General features: G+C 58.1%; 1 protein-coding gene across 4 annotated transcripts in view; it reads right to left on the reverse strand.

The window, feature by feature from the left end:
• Positions 1–3,586: 3,586 nt before the first annotated feature.
• TMCC2 (transmembrane and coiled-coil domain family 2) overlaps positions 3,587–22,005 on the reverse strand; it is a 35,842-nt gene continuing 17,423 nt past the window's right edge. For 2 of the 4 annotated variants that reach the window (XM_006754401.2, XM_015569498.1), the window contains exons 3-5: positions 7,103–8,043; positions 5,504–5,639; positions 3,587–5,051 (exon numbers count right to left, since the gene is read on the reverse strand). In XM_006754401.2, the coding sequence (XP_006754464.1) occupies positions 4,740–5,051; positions 5,504–5,639; positions 7,103–8,043 (1,389 nt within the window). In that variant the 3' untranslated portion in view covers positions 3,587–4,739. Of the gene's footprint in view, positions 5,052–5,503; positions 5,640–7,102; positions 8,044–8,556; positions 8,614–15,713; positions 15,958–22,005 lie in introns of those variants that run through there. The other 2 variants (XM_006754403.2, XM_015569507.1) reach the window with 2 other exon arrangements.

The raw sequence follows: 22,005 nt of genomic DNA on the forward strand, positions 1-22,005 counted from the left end.
ATGGGATTTAATGGCATCTCTTTAGCCATCCCCTAGTGCTGTAGTGAAGAGAAAGTGGATCCGTGTTCGCACAGAGCATGTGTTAGCTGTAAGGTTCTGGACCGAAAGAGGGTTTGATGTTGTCATAACTTTGGTCTGGGCCAGGCCTTCCCACACCCTTCAATCACACCTGAGTAGACGATGGCTGTGCGTAGAAACCACCTCCTTTCTCTTTTTTTAGGTAATTTTTTAAATTTTATTTTATATTTTTATTGATTTTAGAGAGAGGGAAGGAGAGGTGTGGAGAGATAGAAACACTGATGAGAGAGAATCATTGATCAGCTGCCTCTTACATGCCCCCTACTGGGATCGAGCCCACAACCCGATATGTGTCCTGAACGGGGAATCAAACCGTGACTCCTGGTTCCTGGTCTGACGCTCAACCATTGAGCCACACCTGCTGGGCAGAAGCCACCTCCCTATAATCTCCCAGCTGGCAGGTCCAGATGTGCTGAGGTCAGTCCCGGCCTTCCCGCCCTCCCCACAGCTGTCCCGGCATGCTTGGCGGGGCCATACCTCCTCCTCCCTCTCCATCTGGAGATTGGCTGCAACCTTTCAGGCCGAGAGCAGTGGGATCCCTCCCAGGGGCTCAGCTGGTCCAGCGGCCTCCTGACCAGTATCTCCCCTGGGAGAGCTCTGGGTGTGGTGGGGCAGGCACCATAGCCAAGTACCCGAGATTCCTCAGCCTCAATTACAGCCTGACATTTGGGTCGCACTGGAATCATTATCATTTCAGACGAGGAAACGGAGGCCCAGGACCTCACAGCCAGCAAGTGGCTGAGTCTCAGTCACTCGAGCCTAGGCCTCCTAAAAAAATAATAATAATAAATAAATTATATATATATTAGTATATACATGTGTCGAACCGTGACCTCCTGGTTCGTAGGTCGACACTCAACCAGTGAGCTACACCAGCTGTGCAAACCCAGGCCCCTCGATGCTGTGCATTGATCCACTCCAGGGCCAGCACACAGGCCGCTGCCTGGGCCAGGCAGGCTTCCTGCGTCCTCTCTCAGGCTGGGGCTGACCTCTGGGGACTGGGCCGCCTTGTTTCTGAGACTGAGGGAACAGCTCTGGAATAAGCAAGCTCATCGGAGGCCAAGATCTTCAGTCCCCCTCAGCCTGCATGGCCCTGCAGGGTCTGCCTTGGACTCCTGTGAGCGGTTCTTCAGCACTCGGGCGGGGCCTGGACCCAGGAAGCAGGAGTAGCCAGAACTGCCTTGGGTTAGTCCCACTAGGTTTTAGGCGACATGCTCAAGTCCTTCGAATGCCCTCTCTCCTGCCCCCTAAACCCGCGATGCCCGTCATTGGCTTTCCTACTGGCAGATGAGGAGGCTGGTGTGAGAGCAGCTGGAGCCTTGTCTAAGGCAAGGGCAGCGCTGGGATCTGAGCCCAGGTCTGCGGGCCCCAAAGCCCATGCTCTAACAGTGGGGTCTGGAATTCACTCGGGGGCCCCACCACACCGGGAAATGAAGCCATGAGGATCCCTGCAGCTGCCCCAGCCACTGCGCCTCTCCTCTCCCACCTTGTGATCCGGGTCTGTTCTCCTCCCCTCCATCCCTCCTCTCCTGGGATCCCCGGAATAACCTGCAAGCAGGGGAAGTCACGCCCTCGGCCGGTGCTGCGCTGACTGTGTGTTTGCTCAGCCTGCACCTGCCACAGCCCCACGGGTTCCACACGGCTGGCGGAAGCGCAAGTTCTGCGTGGGCCCCGGAAGCGTGCGGCTCTAGCCAGCCACCTGCCCAGGTGCTGCTGGAACAGGAAACACCAAGCCCGGGCAGCCCCGCCCCGGGCAGGCCAAGGCAGCAGGATGTGCAGGCCTAACTGAGCCCTCCGAGCCCCCAGGTGTGGGGCCAGGACCAGCACACAGATGCTCGGGGGAGGAGCCTGCCTGTGGGTCCTGCGGCTGAGGGAGATGGTCTCCCCAGAGGAGGCCACCCTGCGAACCTCTGGCAGGAGAGGGTGGCAGGTCCAGAATGGGGGCCGCTCACCCCCTCTTTACAGAGGGTGGAGGCTTTGACCAAACAAGGAAGCATCAGTGATCATCAGAGGAGCAAAACCCAGCTCCCAGTTGGGGCGGGGCTTTCCTGGGCACCCCGTTATCCCAAAGAGGCAAAGGGTCCCAGTGGTCCTTTCTGCAGGTGACCAGAGCTGGGGCTGATCCCCCCTCTTCCTGAACTCCTGGGCCTGCAGCCTCAGGACGGGCTGAGAACGCAGCCTGCCCCCTCTGCCCGCCCCCTCCCTTTCAGGGTGGACTGTGGCTGCAGTGACATTAAGAGCCAGCACAGAGAAGGCACCTGACCTTGGGGAGGAATGTGGAAAATGTCTGCAGTTTGGAACGGAAAACCCCCACCTAGGGCCTAGGAATGTGGGCTCCCAGCCAGGAAGCCTCCCTTCCAGTCCCCCCCAGGGAGATGTGCATGTGCTTGGAAGGGAAGCCAGTGGAGCAGGGTCCAGGAATGACACTGTTGTAGGCCCTGTGAGGTCACCTGGTGAAACTCCTGCCCTGGCCGGTGGCTTAGTGGTTAGAGATTGGCCTACGCACCTGATCGATAGTATGTACCTGGGGTGCAGGTTTGATCCCTAGCCCTGGTCAGGGGGAGTGCAGGAGACAACCAGTGGATACGACTCTCTCACATTGTTTCTTGCTCTCCCTCCATCCCTTTCTCTCTGAAAAAGGAACGGAAAAAATATCCTCCAGTGGGATTAGCAACAACAAAAATGTTGCCCTGCTCATGGTACCAGCATAGTGCCCTTTCTGGGCTCGTTAGGGCCTGGCCCTGCTCCTGGAGTCCCCTCATGGAGGCAGCTAAACTTTTGACTTCTCAGACCTACAGAACCACAGAATGTCAGAGCCCTTTGAAATTAGCAGCTACTGCACCCGTCCCGTATTACAGATATGGAAACAGATGCCCTGGGAGGGGGCGGGAAGGATGGGAGTTGGCCACAGGTACACTCACTACGGGCCAGGACTTCGGGGTAGGTGCTCTCTCCACCCTCTTGCTTCTAAAATGCTGGCAGCCAGCATCTTCCTCCTTTTAGGGAGACTCAAGCTCCCACAGTGTTCTTGCCAGGAACCCGGTGCCTTCTGCGGGTGCCCTTAACGGCCAGGAGTGGGAGACGCAGCCAGAGGGACTGGCCTCTGTGCTAAGGCCCTGCTCCAGCTCTGGACAGAGCAGATAAGGCCACACTAAGGCCAACAGAGGCCCCTAGGGACTGAACCTAAGAATTAAGGAGTATGCTGCCCTCTCCTGGCCACCTCTGGGCAGGACTGCTGTTGTCCAGGCCTCTGGCTGGTGATCTCCGAGCTAAGAAAATTTCCTTCCCCTTCTGTTGGACAGCACTCCAGGAGGGCAGGAGGAGGTAGGTGCCCTCTCTCGTAGGCTGAGCAAAGTAGCTGGTCCCTTGTTCAATGTAGGACCTAGAGGAAGAAGACTTGAGGCCAACAGGTGAGGCCGGTGTGTGTTACCCACCACAATGCTGGAGAGCGGGGAGACTCCCGGTTTCCACGGAGACAGCCTAATCAATCAACACAAGACAGGAAGGCTGAAAATTTAGAGGCTATTTATTTCTCCTACGGTCCACAGCTGGCAGCCACTGCCCTCCCGTTCTAGGGGATTTCTCTCTCCTTTTCTGAGAAATCTCCTCTCTTCCTGGAAGTGCTCACAGAGAGGCTGGGATGTGAAGAGAAACCATACACAACACTCCAGAGCCTTAAAAAAATAAAGCCACAAACAACCTCCTCCACACAAGTACACACACACAAAATAAATAGACACATAAAAGAGAAGCTTCGCTCCTCCTGTCCTGGCTCGAAAGGCTGCTTGGGAGAGGGGCTGGGTGGCGATGCCCGCTTCCCCCGGCCAGGATGATCCAGAGGCTAAATGGTATGGAAGTGCCTGACAGCCAAGAATAAGCCCTGGCTTCAGCTCTGTAGGCATCAGGGACAGATGAACAAATAAATAAATAAATAGAGCCCAGCGCGCCCCCGGGGGCCTAAGGGCTTAGGCTGAGGCTCAGGGCCCCTGGGGCCTGTTTCCCTGAAAAAGCAGATCCAGTGACAGGCAGAAAGAAGAACAGGGAAAACTCCAGTCCAAAGTCACACCCACCAGGCCTCCAGGGCCTGCATCCTCCAGCTCCCAAAAGGGCCAGCCCAGAGCCCAGCCTCAAACCAGCTCTGGAGGACGGAGGGGTGGGCCGAACCTTCTCTCTGGCCCAGCCCAGCAGGTGCCCAAGGCTGGGAAGGCCCTCCCTCTCTCTCAGGCCAGCAAAGCCTCAGAGGGAGCAGCGATGGCCACCAGGTGGGCTCCTGGGGAAGCTGAGGCACGGCCCTCTCCTGCTCCTATGTTCACGGGCCTTCCTGCCTGGCTGCATCCCAGTCAGCTGGGAGACATCCTTGTGCAAATGTAAGCAATCGAAACAGTCCCTGCCGGTGTCCTCCTCCGCTCCATCTGACACAGATGCCCCCACCCCCTCCAGCCAGGGCTGCTCTGGAGGTCCCCCTCTAGCCAACAGGGAGAAGGTGACAGACAGAAGCAAGAACAGAGAAGGGGCAGGAGCTGCTGGAATGAACAGTTTGGTCAGGAGGCCAAACCAGACACATGAAAAAGTCCAAGGGCGTGGGGAGTCCCAAGATCCCTCCTGGAGAGCCAGGGCCAGATGGGGGCCAGGGGAGCACGGGGTGGGGACCAGCCGGCCACTCAGCTGGGCAGCAGCACGTGCTCCAGGAGGTAGGTGAGGGAGTCCCAGTGCTTCCAGAGGAGGAAGAGCATGAGGACCAGGAGGGCAGTGCTGGTGATGCGCAGGCGCGTCTTCATGAGGGGCGTGATGAAGTTGGCGATGGTGGACACGAACACCAGCAGCACGGCCATGAGCGCCAGGATCACGTTGATGAACTTGCCCAGCAGCGCCCTTGCGTTGGCATTCTCCACGCCCTCCAGCTGCACCACCTGCTGCTGCTGCTGCTGCAGCTCCAGCTTGGTGACCCGGGTCAGGCAGGACTCCACAGCCTCCTGTGGGGACAGAGGGTAGGCCCATGAGAGAGGGACAGGTATAGGCTGAGCAGCTGCAGCTGTGGGCAGAGCCCTTTACTTATGACTTTCTGGGCAGGCTGGTAGCAAACTGGAGTCTTGATTAATGTGGGAAGGGGAGGAGCCGGCCCAATCCCAGCTTCCTCTGAGGCACTGGGAACGCCCATCATTCATGGGCCAGGCTGCCATCACAGAGCCGGGGGCACCGGCGGCCCTCGCCAGTCAGCTTGCCTTTGCACAGTGCATACTCTGCCCAGGCCGCTCCGCTCTGATCTCCACCTCACCCCACACTACCCGCTTCACCCATGTGTCCGTCTGTCCCAGCTGATGCAATAGACTATGCCCACCATCCCCCACTTGGTAAAGCCGCACCCTCTGGCTGCTGCCAGCTGTCAGCACACCTGGGGCCTCCTCAGAAGGGTCCCTGGTTGTACCTGGATGTCCCGAGCCCTCTCATAGGACTGGTAGGCCACCTTCTCCTCCATGCTGGCCAGCTCCTGCTTCAGGTTGCTCATCTCATTCTGGTGAAGCTCGGTCAGGTCATTGAGTTGCTCCTCCAGCCGCTCGTACCTGGCAGAGGGAGAATGTGTGACACCAGGCCTGGCTCTCGAGCCTCCCTTCTCTCCCCGGGATCAATTCCATTCATTCTCAACCGTCACTCAACCTGCCCCCTGTGTTCAGCGACACCAGTGAAAGGTACTACTTACACAGCACTTCTCAGGAGCAGGTGTTGTGCTAAGCACTTCACCCAGATTACCTCATAGGATCATCATCACCACCCACAAGCCAAGTACTAGTCACCCCCATTTTGCAGATAAAAAGACTGAGGCACAGAGGGGTTAAGGAATTTGCCCTGAGCTAAGATGCTCTCCTGGGTACCGGGCACACCGGGATATGGAGTCTCAATCCCTGCTCTGAAGGCACGGATATTGAAAGATGACTCTTAGGTGGAGGTGGTTAGTTGTCAGGCAGGATTCCAAACCTCCTTCATATAAACAAACAAGAAAAGGGCCAGGTGGCCAGGTGGTTAGAGCGCTCCCAGTACAACGTTGCTGATTTGATCCCAGTTGGGCGCATACAAGAATCAACCCATTACTGCATCAGTGAGTGGAAGAACAAATCGATGTCTCTCTCTCTTCCTCTCTCTCTCAAAACAATAAATATTTTTTTAAATATATTTTTATTGATTTCAGAGAGGAAAGGAGAGGGAAAGATAGAAACATCAATGATGAGAGAGAATCATTGATCAGCTGCCTCCTGCACGCCCCCTACTGGGGATCAAGCTTGCAACCTGGGCATGTGCCCTTGACTGGAATCGAACCTGGGACCCTTCAGTCCACAGGCTGATGCTCTATCCACTGAGCCAAACCAGCTAGGGCTAAATAATTTTTTTAAAAAGAAGAAGTGCTGAGGATAAAATCCCCAAGAATCCCAGGGAGCGAGTGCCAATGCCACACGAGAGGCACAGAGCAGAAGAGCAGGTGGGCAGAGGGGAGGAGGGACCAGGGCTGCAGCTCAATGCACACTGACGTGCCGGAGACTGACACCCTTTAACTTCATAGGTTTGGTTTCATTTAATCCTCACAGACATTTTGAGTGGGGATTCACGTTCTTCCTGCACACAGCCAAGGGAACCAGGTGCTGAGTGCAGTAAGGGCTTTGTCAATAGTAAATAGTAAACAGTAAAGAGTAGAGCTGGGATTTGAACCCGGGTCACCTAACTCCAGAGTCAGTGCTCTTAACCAGAGGAGAGGCCATGTAGCTGGTCCCTGCCTCAGTTTCCCCTTCTGTATACCGAGCACATACAATCAAGTGGGGATGCTCACAGCTCCTGAGACAGGCAGAGCCTCCCTCCCATAGGCCTGTACTCCCGTCTCCCTGCCCAGACCGAGGAGGCTTCCAGCAGTGCAGGGCCCTGTGGATGCTCTTCCACTTGCTCCACAGCCCTGCGCCTGAGCCCTGGGCCTGAGCCCTGGGCCCGGCACCTCAGGCCAGGGGTGGCTGGGCGGAGGCGAGGGTGGAGGCGCACCCACCTGTAGCGCTCCTCCTGCAGGCACTGGGTCATGTAGGTGTAGTCCCTCTGCAGCTGAGACTTCAGGTCCTCCATTGAGTCCTCCAGGTGCGTCTGTCCCTCCTTGATCTCCCGCAGCTCATCCACCAGAGCATCCAGGTTTCCGGGCACCCCATACAGTGTGTTCGACTTGGGGCTCCCCAGCACCCCGGTGGGCCCGGCCCCGGAGTTGCTGCCAACCCCGGCTGAGCTGGCGCTGGCGCTGGAACACTCGTCGTCGCTGCCGTACTTGGGGCTGGACACGAGCGTGGCGCTGCCACTCAGCGTCCGGGCCGCCTCCTCGGGCGGCCCGTCCTCGAGGGGGTCCTTCAGGTGGGCGATGTTGTCGGCGCTGCCAAACTTGTTGCGGATCAGGCTGGCGAACTCCCGGGGCTTGGACACCACGGCAGTGTGGGTGGCCTGCGAGAGGCCCGAGAGGCTGCCCCTGACGCCCTCCACCCCCCCGCCCCCGAAGCCGCTGATGCCCGCGCGCACGTTGGCGCCCACGTCCTTCAGCCCCTGCTGCATGTCCCGCAGCACGTCCTTGGGCTGCCGCGAGGGCCCGTTCTGCTCGATCTCCCGCAGGCGCCGGCGGTAGTGCTCCAGCTTCTTGTGCAGCTGCGCGATGGTCTGGGCGGACTTCTGGTTCTTCTTCTCGAACACCTGCTTGATGCGCGACACCTGCTGCTTGTCCGCGTTGTTGGCCAGCTTGAGGTACTCCGCCACGTTGTCGTCCCGCGCCTCCTGCTCGATCTTGATCTGCTCCGTGATCTTCAGGATCTTCTGGTGCAGGTGCTCGATGGCGGCCTTGGTCCGATGAGGGTCGGGGGCCCCGTCCGGCACGTCCAGGCTGATGGGGCCGTCGGTGTCACCATGGCCGGGGCCGCTGGAGAGGCTCAGGCCCACGAGGTCCCCCTTGTCAACCTAGGGGAAGAGGCAAGCAGAGGAAGCCTGGGTCCACCAGGAAACCACGGGAGGGAGCCCCTGACACCTGCGGACCTGGCTTCTCTACCTACAAAGTGGAGGCAGGTGACGGGGAACCTCAGGAAGAGATTCAGCATGACAACAGAATCTCTTACGGCCGCCCTCACCCACCTGATCCCACAACGGCCATGAGTGCAGCCCAGGCAGAGGGGTGCCTCCTCGGGACAGAGTTCACATGACTATGAGCAGTCAGGCCTCCTGCCCACATGGACCACGCGGGCTGAGGCTTCACTGGAGCCACAGGGTTGAATTCTCAGGGATGAGACAAGCTGTCCCTCCGGACCCAACCTCCCCACCACCTCCTGCCTTGAGCGGCCTCTTGATCAGACCTGACCGGAGCCCACACTTTGGCCCCAGCGCTGGCACAGGAAGCTCCCCGCCCTCCCCACCCCAGCTTCTCTAATGCAGTTCAGCGGGTCACCCCACTTCTGCTGCACCCTCCCTGCCCATTACCTTCCAGGTCACTGGAATTGTCAGCAACCTCTTCCGCTTCATGATGGTGGGAGCACCCGACCCTGCCCAGGCTCCCAGAACTGGGAGGGGAGAGCCCCCTGCCACCCTGCTGGCCAGGTCCCCAAAGCCTCCGTCCCAGAAGTAACCCACAGGCCGAGGGAAGCAGGCAGCGGTCTGGGGCCCAGAGGTACCAGCTGCCCTGCTGGGAAGGGGCTGGATGTGCAGGAAAGAGATGACAGCCCTTCCTTGCCAGCAGGCAAGCAGGCCCCTGACCCTCAGTGAGTCAGGGTTAGCACGAAGGAAAGAGAGACTGATAAGGGGGTGGGGGGAGAGCAGGGAGGAAGGGAAGGTCACAGAGGACAGGAAAGATGGGAAACGCAGGTCAGATGAGGGCGGGTAGGCCTGGAGCCCTGTCCTCCAGGGCCGGCTCCCCCCAGCTGGTTGGAAGATCTCTCTCCACAACCGAGTCTCGGTGTCTTATCGCCACGCAACAGCGGAAGCAGCAGGAAATGGCTCAACCCCATGTATTTTTACACACCCCAACCCGGCTGGGTCACACCGCTTTTTATATGTCTGGGGGCAGGGGCGGGGTGAGGTCTATGTGGGGGAAGGGGTCAAACACAAAGCAAGTGGCCCAGTCACATGCTCCAGAACTGGAAACAGCCCATGCCAATTACAGGCAGAAGTCACTCACCTCGAGGTCCGCCGAGATACCAGCAGTGAAAACACGACTGCAAACAATGGCCCCGCCACCCTCAGGAGCCAGGGGAGGGCGGCTCCTCCTGGGCTTCCTCTGGGGCCTTTTCAGGTCGGGGTTCCCCTGGGAATGCTGGGGACACCGAGGTCCCTTCCCCACCTCTCCTGCAGTCAGGACCTCCCTCTTACATTCGCTTGGGTCTCCCCTGGCCCTCCTGCCACACGCTCATCCCGGCAGGACGCTGCTCCTCTGACTTGCTGGCCTGGTACAGCAGAGGAGCCTAGGCCACAGCCCCTCACAGGTCTGTCCCCAGGTCTAATGGCCCCACCAGTCTGACCTAAAACCGAGCCTGCAGTTAGACCCTTCCTCCTACGCTGCTCCCTGCAGTGACGGCCAACAGCCCATCTCAATTGTCCTGCCCCTCGGTGTCCCCACCGGTGACACAGATCTACTCTCAGGCCTGTGGTGAGGGTCACATAGGACCGGGCGTTGAGTGACCAGCACTGCTCTTCTGCAGGGCACACAGAAGGCACTCAAAATGCTGTGGGGTCTACGCAGCACCGTTCTTTAGGGGAGGAATGACATGTATTTAAGAGATTATACCAACAAGTTTACTCAGTGTTGATGCGGCGATATAGGAAGTGAACGATACAAAATTCTATCTGCAACGCGTAGCTTTACAATGAAGGAACCTGACCCTCTCATAAGGCCCCTGTGAGCTCCGCCCTCTTCCTGGAGAGAGAATTCCCAGAGAACGAGCTTGCATCTGGCTGCTGCCTGAGGCTCAGCACTGCCGTTTGCTCATCCTCATAACGAGGAGGGAGGGCGGCGGTCCCAGCGCCTTGAGGAGCGTGGGAGGCACTAATGAGACGCGGGTTCCGAGAAGCTGTGAAAGTGGAGGTGCTTCGGGACGGCGAGGGAGTGTACGCAGCTCTGCTCTGGCAGCCTGGAGTCCGGCCCCCGCTGGAGGCCAGCTAGCTTACACGTGGAGAGCAGAGTGGAAGCTGGCTGTGAAACCCCAGGAACGAGAGGAGAACAACACCGGTGAAACCAGCTGGAGTCTGATGGTGGGCTGCAGTGACCCGGGGCTGGGACCCTGGCCCCCTCGCCCACCCCCTTCTCTGCCCTGGGGTCCTGCAGCAGGACACCAGCCCCCTCGCGGCTCCCCCACTCCCCACTCACTGAGGTCTGCCATGCCTGGGTCCTGCGGGTCATCTCCAGTCACCGAACATCCCCTTCGCCCTCGTCACCATGGAGGAAGGGAGCACGCAGGAGTAAGGGGGGGCTCTCCACGCCCTGGCCTCCCCAGGCACCCGCTACAGCAGCAGGGTCCTTTAAGGACTGAAGGGAGAGGGGGTGGCTGAGCGAATGAGAGCCAAGGAGGTGGCAGAAGACAGGCAGAGGGACAAGGAGGGAGGGTGCTTCAACTAAGGAAGGAAAACGAGAGCACAGAAGGAGAAAGCTGTTAAGAGGGATGGAACAAGCAGAGAATGAGGAAAGGAGAAAGATTTGAAAAAAAAAAAAGCAAAAGCAATGAGACAGGCGACAGGACCCATGCTGGGAACAGAAAGGGCACTAAACGTGCGGTCAGACACCAGTTTAGAATCCCGGCTTTCACTTAGCAGCTGTGCACCCTTGGATCTGTCATTAACTTTTTCTGAGACTCAGTTTTCACATCTAGAAAAGGGGTGTAATTCTACCTACACCAAAGGGTTATCAGGAAGATGAAACAAGTCACTCTGAGTAAGTCAAGAGTGGCAGTACAACCTCAGGGCATACAGAAGGCGCTCAAAAACAAGTAAGAATAAATTAAGCAACATTTCACACCGACTGGAATGGCTGTAATTTTAAAAAGGAAAATAACAACTGTTGGCGAGGATGTGGAGAAATTAGAACCCTCATAGCTTGCTGGTGGGAACGTAAAATGGTGCAGCCACTGTGGGAAACAATTTAGTGGTTCCTCAAAGTTAAACATGGAATTACCAAATGAAATGACCTAGCAATTCCGCTCCTAGGTATATACCCAAAACAATTGAAAATGGGTATTCAAATAAATACTTGTGCATACTGTTCATCGCAGTACTATTCACAATAGCCAGAGAGTGGACACAACTCAAATGCCCATCAAATAGTAAATGGCAAACAAAATTGGTCAATCTATACAGTGGAATATTATGTTATTCGGCCACAAAAGGAATGAAGTACTGACACGTGCTACAACACTGCAAACCTCGAGAACATTACACTAAGTGAGAGAAACTAGATACAAAGGGTCACTATTAAATGATCCCATTTATATGAAACATCGAGAACAGTTAAATCCATAGAGACAGAGATAGAAGGCAGCTTAGTGGTGGCCAGGGCTGGGAGGGAGAAATGGGGAGTGGCTGCTTGATGGATACAGGCTTCCTTTGGGAGTGAGGACAATGTTCTGGAACTAGAGGTGATGGTTGCACACCTGGGTGTGGAAGGCCAGGGTCCTCCCACCTGCTAGCCTGGGCTGCAGGTCCAACCAATGTCCTATTGTGGAGGGTATGTGGGTCCTTCATCTTATAGCCCCATTTGCAGTAGAGCAGAGGTTGTTTCTAACTCCCTGCCAACCCCCTTCCTGGGGCTGGGTGAGTAAAAAGAAGAGCAATACTGGTCACTCAACTCCCAGACGCTAGCGGGTGGAACTCCAGGGTCCCCCGGCCCAGAGCACAAAGTGTGTCGGCTACAGAGGCATCACTGCTCCTCCCTCAACACTGTCACGGGCTCACCTAGCCCAGGGCCCTCCCCCCTCTCTCCGGCCTGAGAGGGGCTGGACACTCCACAGGTACCTGACCCCAGCATTAACCCCTGCGCTCAGGCTGGGCAAGTTCTAAGAGGAGATTGTGGAGGGAGGCCATGCCTCTTCCATGAGCCCCTTCTATGCCAGGCCATTAGGGAGGCCATGCCATGCTCCCTGTGCAGGGTGCCCACCAGCCAGGGCCCGCGTCAAAGCCCTTACTCTTCACAGACTGAGCTCTGGGAAGTGCGGATGAACGTCCTGGAAGAGCCAGAACCGGGACGCTGTGTTTAGTGTCCGGGCCCTACTTGCCCTTTTCCTCTCCCTGCCCCTGTGAGATCCTGGAAGCAGCCCTGCACATGGCTCACAGGGCCTGGCCTCCCCGCCCCCCCCTCCCCAGCCACTCTAAGCAAAACCAGATTAGGCACTGGGCCCGATTATAGGAGCTCCCCAGCCCTGGCTCCCTGGCCTCCTCCCTCCTCCCAGGCCTGAGCTCATGTCCTCGTGTTAACCCGGCCCAGGCACGGGACAGCGGCCCTTCCTCCGCACACTAGCCCAGCAGCCTGGACCCGAGGCAGGGAGCACACAGGAGACATTGTGGACCAGAAAGATCCCGGCTCACGTGGAGCTCTGTGTGGGAGGGAACGGGTCCTAACTATGGTGTGTGCTCCACACCTGAGCTCCCAGTTCCCAGGAGACTGCAGAGGGCCTAGACCAGTGATGGCGAACCTATGACACGTGTGTCACCTCTGAACCCATTTTTTCGGTTGATTTTTCTTTGTTAAATGGCATTTAAATATATAAAACAAATATCAAAAATATAAATCTTTGTTTTACTATGGTTGCAAATATCAAAAAATTTCTATATGTGACACGGCACCAGAGTTAAGTTAGGGTTTTTCAAAATGCTGACACGCCGAGCTCAAAGGTTCGCCATCACTGCTCTAGACTGACCCCCACCCCCAGGGACAGGCAGTGCCTTCCTAGATGTACAAAGAGCTCCTGGAGGGTCCCCAGAGCCGCTGACACAGAGATGGGCGTCCAGTCCTGCTCAGGGTGGAAAGCCAGCACGAAGGTAGGTTGCTCTTACACACGAAAAGAGCTCTCGGGTTCCTGTGCTTCCCTTTAAGAGGACACGGCAGCCTGTCATTCGGGAAGAGCTGGCCCTGAGGTTCCCTCCCAGGGTCGGGAAAAGGGGTTCGGAACTGCCTTGTCGGTGGGCCTGGCCAAGTGGGTCGAGGTCCTCTCAGGACACGGCCCAGAGCAGGGCCTGGGCTTCCAGTGGCTAAAGGCCCAGCAGGCGAGTGAGTCAGGAGCTGCCTGTCCCAGGCGACTCAGCAAGATGCCTCCATCTGCTCACTTCTGGCCCCGTGACTGATTGGAGCACCCCTCCCAGGATGGAGAACCCCCAGATTCCCTTTTCCTATGAGCTCCCAGAGGGCGAGGGAGGGAGGGACGCCAGGCCAGGCGGAGAGGAAAATCCATGGCCGGCTACAATCCTTCAGCGCAAAGAGGCAGCTGGGAGGGAGGGAACCGGACATCTCTCATTCCAAACTGGCACTCCAGCCATGGCAGGCGGGATCATTACCCCAGCTCTCGGTCCTGGCATCAGGGGCTGCCCCCTTTTCACCAAATCAGCGGGCACAGCTGCTGGGCTGCTGGCTCCCTCCTCCTGAGACATGCGGCATCACAGCTGATCCGAGCACCTCCAGGTGGAGACAGGAATGGGGGAGCGGAGGGGAGCACACCAGCCCGCCAGTGGTCCCACCGGTGCCTGAGAGCCTAAGCTTTTCTCCAGAGGGCTGGGAGGCAAATGCTTAGCTAACGGGGTACACAGGGGGCAGCAGGTCTGTACACTAGGCCTGTTCACCAAGGTAAAGTGGGGTGAAAAACTGCAGTAACATCCCCACCTCCACACGGGGGCCTCGAGGGGCAGGGCCGATGCGCAGGCTCCGGGCTCTCCCGGCCTCTGTGGTTTACAAGCAACCTCATGCTGCTACAGGATTCCGAGGTGCAGGGTACACACAGACGAGGAGGCACGCTCATCCCTTCATGCTGCACCCACGATCTCAAGGCAGCGCCACTGGCTGAGGCTTTGATCAGCCTCCTCCTGCAGCCAGCGGCACTCCCCCACCTGCCCCTAGGGGACACCCCTCATTAGCCCTCAGCTGCCAGGCCTTTTCCCTAGGTCCCCCCCTGGGTTCTGGTCAAAACCACACCCTATTGTCCACACAAAAGTCCCATAGTCCCCTCTCTCCTCACTCCCACAGGCCCGATGAGGCCCCGAGCTGCCCTCCCACCTGGGGGCCTCCTCTGAGTTCTCCCAAAGCTCCCAGCGCCCAACATGTTGCTCCCTCTAGACTCTCCCACTGGCCCCCTGGGTCAGTGCTCATGGACCGTCACACTCCCCTCTGCCTGTCTCTGTGTCTCCATGGACATAAACAGCCACAACCAGGAGCGCCCTTCTACGTAACTTCACGTCAGCTCCTCCAGCCCCGGGTGGAGGGACACGTGGCTACTGGTTTCTGGAAGCATCAGTGCCGGGGTTCACTCGCCTCCCACACAAGGTCCCCTCACAGGCCCTCCCAGCACTGGGCAGCCTGTGCCTGGAGGCCCAGTGCTCCCCCCTCCTCCCTTCTCCCTCCACAAAGAGTTCTCTATAAGGGAGAGGAGGGGAGCCGCACCCTGAGCCCAGAGCACAGCCGACTGACAAACTGCCCAAGTGGCCTTCTCCATCACCCTGCCCCACCCATCAGCTACTCTCCTCCCACCCACCAGGGGCCTCACCTGTGTGGGTACCATTTCCCGAAGCTGTGCTGGTGCCGGGGTGCCGGGGGCTCTAGGGCCCCAGCTTTCTGCAGGCCGTGCCGGACCCCCGAGGTCACAGTCCCTGGGCAGCACTGGGCTTGCCAAGGGAAGCTGGGGCCTGCGAGCAGGTGTGCCTGCGCTCCCAGGCTCTGCAGCCGCCATCTCGCCTGAGGCCCAGCCCAAGGATTAGTGGTGGATTGCTCTGGGAGATTTCCCCGTCCCCTGGGGCTCTCGCACTGCTCCTTCCCATCTGGAAGGAGACAAAAGCGTTCACCAGGCCGGTAGACCAAGCTCTGATGAGGTGCTGCCCAACCCACCCTGCCTGTCCCCAAGTCCAGCTGTTGCCATGTGAATTCAGTGAGCACGGAAGACCCAGGTGTGACAGGAAGCAACTCTAACGCGTGCACCTCATCATTCCCTGCCGTCGTGCATGCCTGGACCATCACAGCCCCTCCACCATCACAGCCCATCTCACAAACAGAGGTACAGTCCACCCTTCTTCAGCCTCCCAACGGGAGAGGGTCTCCTAGCCAGGCTTCCAGGATCGAAAGCTCTCCAAAGCCAACAGGGCTAGAGCCCAAAAGGGCTCCTTGCTGGATCCCTGCGCAGCCAGCTTAGCCAAGTCCCCTGCCTCTCCCTGCTGTCCTGCCCCCGGCTTAAGGCACCACCCTCTCAACGCACCCTCCCTCCTCCAATACCCAGACTGCAGCCAGCCTCACCGGGGAATTCCTCTGCCCCAGGTCCTCTCCTAGAAATCCACCCTGTGCTCTGGACACCTCTGCAGCTACTGCTCTGCTAGCTTCTGCTCCCCCCACCCCCACCCCTCGCCCCCAGCAGCACCGCCCAGGCAAAAACATCTAAGATAAAACTTAATGGCAAACTCACAGCAGCCTCTTCCTCCTTGACCTTCATCTTGACAGTACCGGCAGGAAATCCTGGGAATGGCCAGCAGAGGGGGCCAGAGGTTCACAGTTGAGGAGAGCAAGCTGTGAGGAGGGTAGTGGGAGGCCACAGTTCTGGGCTCTGCTGCGTCTCTCTAAGGGCAGCTTCCCATGGCAGAGTCACCAGTCAGAGAAGACATGGATTCCGCACCCACTTGAGCCTGGTGAGGGACTCAAAGCTTAAATACTGAGGGTCAACATGGATCGTGCTGATGGGGTGGTTCCAAGTTCAAGACGGTGTGAGGAGATAAGAAGGGCCCAGTGTTATCTCTGGGGCCCAGGGCCAGGTCCTGCAGCCAAAACACCAGGGGCAGGAATCCCCACCCTGGGCTTGTGAAAACCTTACAAATATTTGTGGTGGCCGATGACTTGGAGTTTGTGAGGTCAGGGGCCCAACAAAAACAAAAACACAGATTCTCATTTCTGGGGCCAGCTCTGGCCTGAGGTCAGGGGTCAGGGACCACTTCGGCAGCCCCCCGTCTGTAAAGGATGAGCTCTCTCAATTTTCACTTGACGCCTTGGCACTGAGCACTTGTCCTCTTGCATAATGTCTATGTATAAACAGGCCTGCTGTCCCGAGGAAGGCAGGGGTCAGATGGCAAATACACCAGGCCCCGCGCTGCGCCCAGCATGAGACCGACCCTCCCTCAGTATTTATGTCTGTAAAGTGACTGTGTCATCTCCCTCGGCTGCCATGGGAGACGGTCACCTAAAGCAGCAGCAATGGAGATGGCCTGGTCCTCACACTCAAGACGACCCTCCCCAGCCCCTCCTCTCTATGCTCCCCGAGGCTAGGATTCCTAACCTCTCCTCCAGGAGCCCCGAGGTGGGAGGGGCTGAATGAGCTGAGCCCTGGGGCTCTCTCAGGACCCCTCACAGGTCCCACTCCCCAGGCTGCCAAGGATCATGAAGGCTCAGAAGCACCCGGAAGAGCTTTCTACCGGACCACACGGCACCACCAAGATGACCCTAAGGAGAGTCACCCCAACACGGCCGCTGGCATCCCCTGATGAGAGGATCCAGCTCCCCTCCAGACACACCTACCCATCAGCACACTAACAAACGCAGGAAAGGGCCGGGGGAGCTCAGGGGTGAAGCAACAGTCTGCTAAGAGGAAAGCAGCAAACAGGAAGCAGCAGTGCCTGCTGGGCAAGCCTGCAGGGGCGATCCCCGAACCTCTAGTCAGTTTCTGTCTGCATGTGAGGACTGTTCTCAAATCTGCCTCCTGCTCTGGGTGGGGAAGCAGGCGCCTAAGGCCTCCGGATGGATGGTGAGGGCCTGGGTCGGGGGTCCAGACCTGCTAAGGGACCCTGTTCGAGTCACCAGAGGCTCTGATACTCAGCGTCCACAACAGCAGTGGGAGGGCCGAGAGGAGCGGGGGGCTGGGGAGGCCCTGGCTGAGAGTGGGCGTAGGGCAGGAAGGCACGGCGGGCCCCGGTGCTGGCTGGGACTGAGGCTGCTGGAGGAGCCAGAGGCTGCTGTCAGTCCTCGCCCTGGCGCTCAGGCTCTGTGGCCTCGGACACACTTCACAACTGCATGAGGCAGCAGCACCTACAAAGTCGCTGCCTGGAGGAAGAGGCCTTAGGGAACGAGACCAGGGCATCCGAGGGATGAGGGGGATGAACTGAACCCTGGAGACTTCTTCTGAAGCCCAGCCTTGGTTTTCTAGCTGCTCCCAGGCTGCAGTGAAGGTAAAATGGGAGCATGACACGTCATAGGTTTTACTGAATAGATGACTGGTCACCACCTGTGTATGTACACACACACACACGCACACGCACACACGCACACACACATGCGCGCGCGCACATGCACACGCACACACACGGTCAGTATAGAAGGCCCCTGGACAACTTTGCCTGGGACAGAAAAAGCCAGGAAAGTGGCTGCTGTAAGGACACAGCTGAGAGTGGCCGAAGGACACAGGAAGAGCTGCAGTGGGTGCTAAAGCCACAGGCTCTGAAAGCACAGGCGCCACAGAGCTCGGTAAGTGCCATTACGCGTCCTTCTGGTAAGTCCTGGCCGTCCGCTGGCTGCCCTGCCACCTGCTCCAGGGCCTGGCACAGACGCAGGCCCCACCTCGCCAAGTCACTGGGGATGCGCAGGCCCAGGCAGCTGCGCGGTGGCAGGTGGCAGGCCTCACTCTCGCCACTTCTGCAAGTTAGCCTGAGTCCGGGGGCGACAGGTGGGCTCCTGGCACCCTGGAAGGGGACCCTGGACGGAAGCCAGGTCCTGCTCACAGGCTCTCCGCTCTGCATGCCCGGTGGGTGCCAGCCCTCTCCCACTGGGCTCCCTTCATTTCGTTTTCTCTTCCGGACCCTTAATTTTCATGCCGCGCCCCTTCTTTCTTTAACACTCTAAGTATTAATTTTTTCTTGTCTCTCCCTTTGCCCTTGTGATCATTCTTCAGTCCCCTCCTTTTTAAATCTTCCTACTTATTTTTTTGTCTTGGGAGAAAAAAAAGAAAGCGTGAACCACACATTCTGAAAGATGGGGAACCTGAGAAGTCAGTCTGTAGGAGCAAAGTCTAACGCTGAAAAGCAACTAAATTTAGTAGCTCGGAATACAAGGTGAGGCCTTAAAAAAAATCTCAGGTTCCAGACGAGTTATGACAATTCTGTTAGCACTGCTCCGTGAAGGGCTCTGGTCTCTAAGGCTCACAGACTTCGGGGCTTGGGAAATGGTCAGTATTCAGAGGTCTCCCACCTAACACTCACTTTTAGCCGCAGCCGGAAAGTGCACTTTCTCAGGAACCCCAGTTAGCGAGGAGCCTGGCCTCCCTCTGGGGAAATGCGGGAGGGGGTTCACATTCTTCAGGATGAACCAGAGGAACCAGGGTGGGCAGGGGTGTTTCCCAGGCGCACGTGGGCAGGCCTGGCCGAAGGGGTTGAAGAAGCAGGCAGCGAGGCCACCGCCCAGAGAGCCATGAGGCAGCATCGCATGCACACGCCACGCCACCTTTCCGCGGCTTCCAGGGAGGGAGGAGGCCATCTCTGCCACCCACTGGTGCCCGTCTGATGCCAGAGACACTCCTGTTTCCGGAGTCCTCCTGGGGCACCGTCATGAGCCAGATGCTGGGCAGTGGAGAGAACCATGCACCTAGGTCGCTTTTTAAAAAGTCAAAAGTGGTGCCAGGCAGGTAAAGAGAGGGACGATGCCAAGTGTTTCTTGGCCACTCTACTCTCCTGGGGGAAGGGACCCTGACAGGTCTAAGAGAAGGTGACCCCGAGGAAAGCACTATCTGGGGGCAATTTTTAGGAAACAAAGCACCCTCCACTCCACCCTATTTGCCAAGAATAATTTCAAAGGGCTCCTTTCCACCAAAAGCGGAGGGAGGGTTGAAACACAGAACTCTCAGGCCTCCTGCTGCCTCAAGGGCTCAGAGCTTCCCGGGAGCTGCCGTGAGTGACCGAAGGAGTAACGAATGCGAAGGCGCTCTGCCCCTGCAGCGTGTGCTGCCCGGGGAGGCGCAGAGGGACGTGCCCAGCATGCCCCAGGGGCTGGCCCACATGGCCCTGAGCCCCCGAGGAGTCTGCGACCCAGCTAGTATTAGGGTGTGGAGCTGCCTCTGCAGTCAGGGAAGAAACCTTATATCAGGAAGTTAATGTTACAGGCTCTGGTCTTTCCAGGGCAGGCCTCGCCTTTCCAGCCACCCCGAGGAGGCCTCCTGGGCGCGGTATCACTTTGGATCCGGGCTCGCTGTTGTGAGCATGTTGAATTATTCACTAGCTATGGATACTGGCCTCGCTCTGGGGTCCCGGGGGTGGGGTATCTGGAGAGATGGAAGAGGATGCAGTGAGAATCCTCCAAATCCAGACTTGGGTGAAGGTCGAAAAGGACAAAAGAGTCAGGGGTATCCGATCCCCTTCTGCAGGAGGTGGGAAGTGGGCCGGGGGCACCAAGAACAGTCAGACAAGCTGCTTGCAACACCCCAACGCCTGTTGCTGGAGAGAGGAGAGAAGGCGACTGTTCTTAGAAACTTCACTCATTGCCTCCAGCTCCCCTACTGCAAAACCGGGGAGCCCCTGGGAGCCCAGAAGGGAGGCAATAGGTGGTGTGCACTCCTCTCTGCTCCTATGTCAGTGCCCTCTGCCTCAGAGGGTATAAATAGAGAAAGCCCAAACTGTGCCTATGAAAAGAAAGAAGAGGCAGAGGCGGGGATCAGGTTCGTGATACTGTATTTCCATTGCCTCATCTGGCACCAGAGGGGGCGAGGGTCATGTTTCACATCTCAGGGATGTGCTGGATCAGGGAGGAATGTGCCTATGTCTGGGAGACCTGTGCCAGCTCCCATGCCCCATGCCCATATCACCAGCGCCGGCTCCTTGCTGTCTGGAACCAGATGACAGGGCTCCTCTTGCTGCAGACTGTTATCACGTGGGCATGGGGGCTGACACCGGACCCTTCCACGCAACTTCCCTTGGCAGCGCTGGGGCATGCGTGTCAGAGGGTGCCGAGGCCCAGGCTGAGGCCGACGACCCCGAGGGAGCAGGCTGGGGGCCTGACTGGTGTCGCCCACCTGTGTCTGGGCCGGCATCATCTCAGCCCTCAGGGGCTGAGCCTGAGCTTACAGACAAGCAGGTGGCGAGCGCATGACATCAGGTCTGGGCGAGGTAATGTGATGTTACCTAACTGCACCCGGGGACTCTGTACTCTCAGAAGCCAGAGCTAATCTGGGAGCACTGGGAACTTTCTATCTAGAAAGAAAGTCATGGATGTCAGCGGGGAAAGGATGAAGAAAGCCAAATTCCAGGGCCAGGTGCCTGTGGGGACACTGCCTGAGCCCACGATCAGTTCTAAAAGTCGAGAGGAAGCTGCTACTCATGCCCTCTGGGGCCAGAGCTTTGGGTAAGGGGCAGAGTCCTCATGTTTGGCCCCTCTCCTGACTGGGCAAGACCCTAAAAGGAAAGGGGATTCCCCTGAAACTGGAATTCAAATCAGACTAAAGAAAGAACGTTCTTAAAAGTGAAAGTGCAACTGACATACAATATTAGTTTAGTTTCAGGTGCATACCAGCGATGCAGCATTTATATGCCTCACAAAGTGACCCCCACAATAACATCTATGTAACTTACAAAGGGACCCCCGCAATACGTGTGACCCTCGGACACCATGCAAAGCTATGACGACACTATTGATTATTCCCTGTGCTGCGCACGACTTGGCTTGCCAGATACCGTAAGGCAGACTGCTGTGGTGGGGCCTGGAGGCCGCTGGGAAATCCGGGCTTTTAATCACTGGGATTGGAAGCAAGAGTTTGTGGCAAATCACAGAGCTGCCTGCCTTGGCCGCGGAGGCTCTTCTGAGGCCACGGGGCTGGCTGCCTCTGGCCCTGCTCCGCCTAAGGAGCCTCTCCAGGCAGGAGGTGGGGGAGAGAGAAGGGAAATAGGATGAAATGTGGAGGAGGGAGGAGAGACAGCAGCTGTCCTCCCCAGCAACCGGCACAGACTCGAGCAGGTACAGAGTGACTGACCGGGAGCAGCGCCACAGGCTCCAAAGCGCACGCATCTGTGCGGACAGGCCGAGGGACCCCGTGGGCCTCCCGTGTAACTTGCCTACAAGTCAGACCCATCGGCAGGCCGCACAGATGAATGGCCTGGCCTCCCCCAGCTGCCGAGGGGACCTGTTTGGAAACCTCTCTCAGCAGAGCCGACCCCACCCACCTTGAACCAGCAGGCTCCCAGACATAAATAAACCAGAGCCCTTGTGCCTGCCAAGCTCTGTCTTCTTGGCAAGAGCCTCGGGCAGAGGGCGGCCCCTCACCCCCACCCCCCGGAGCACAGAGGGGTGCTTATTTACGCCAGGCGGAGGGGAAGTCCTGCTGCTGAATCTGGTGGAGGAGTGTCCGGAGCCGGCCCTGCTTTAGCTGATGAGCCACTGGTTTCCCCAGCTGGGCCTGGAGATAACACCTCCACAGGCGCAGGGAACTGTCCAGTCATGACATCATCTCCTCCTCCTCACTCCTCAGCACCTGGTCCTCTTCCCACCCTGCCTGCCCTCAAAGCCGGAGGGGGGGCGGGGGGGGGGCAGCAGGCTGGCCTGTCCATAAAAGCCCTCCTGCCACTGGGCCCTCCTTGCTGGTGTCTGAAGGCTGCCCAGACACCCTCTGTGAGCTCCCAGCTCCCCACCCCCCATGCTGCTCCCTGTGCTCAGAGGGGACGGAGCACACTGCACAGAGGGGAAAGGGCGAGCAGGGCAAGGTCCGGGGCTGCTGCTGGGCAGAACTGGCTGTAACC

The sequence above is a fragment of the Myotis davidii genome, unplaced genomic scaffold (assembly GCF_000327345.1).
Source record: "Myotis davidii unplaced genomic scaffold, ASM32734v1 scaffold710, whole genome shotgun sequence".
Lineage (NCBI taxonomy): Eukaryota > Metazoa > Chordata > Mammalia > Chiroptera > Vespertilionidae > Myotis > Myotis davidii.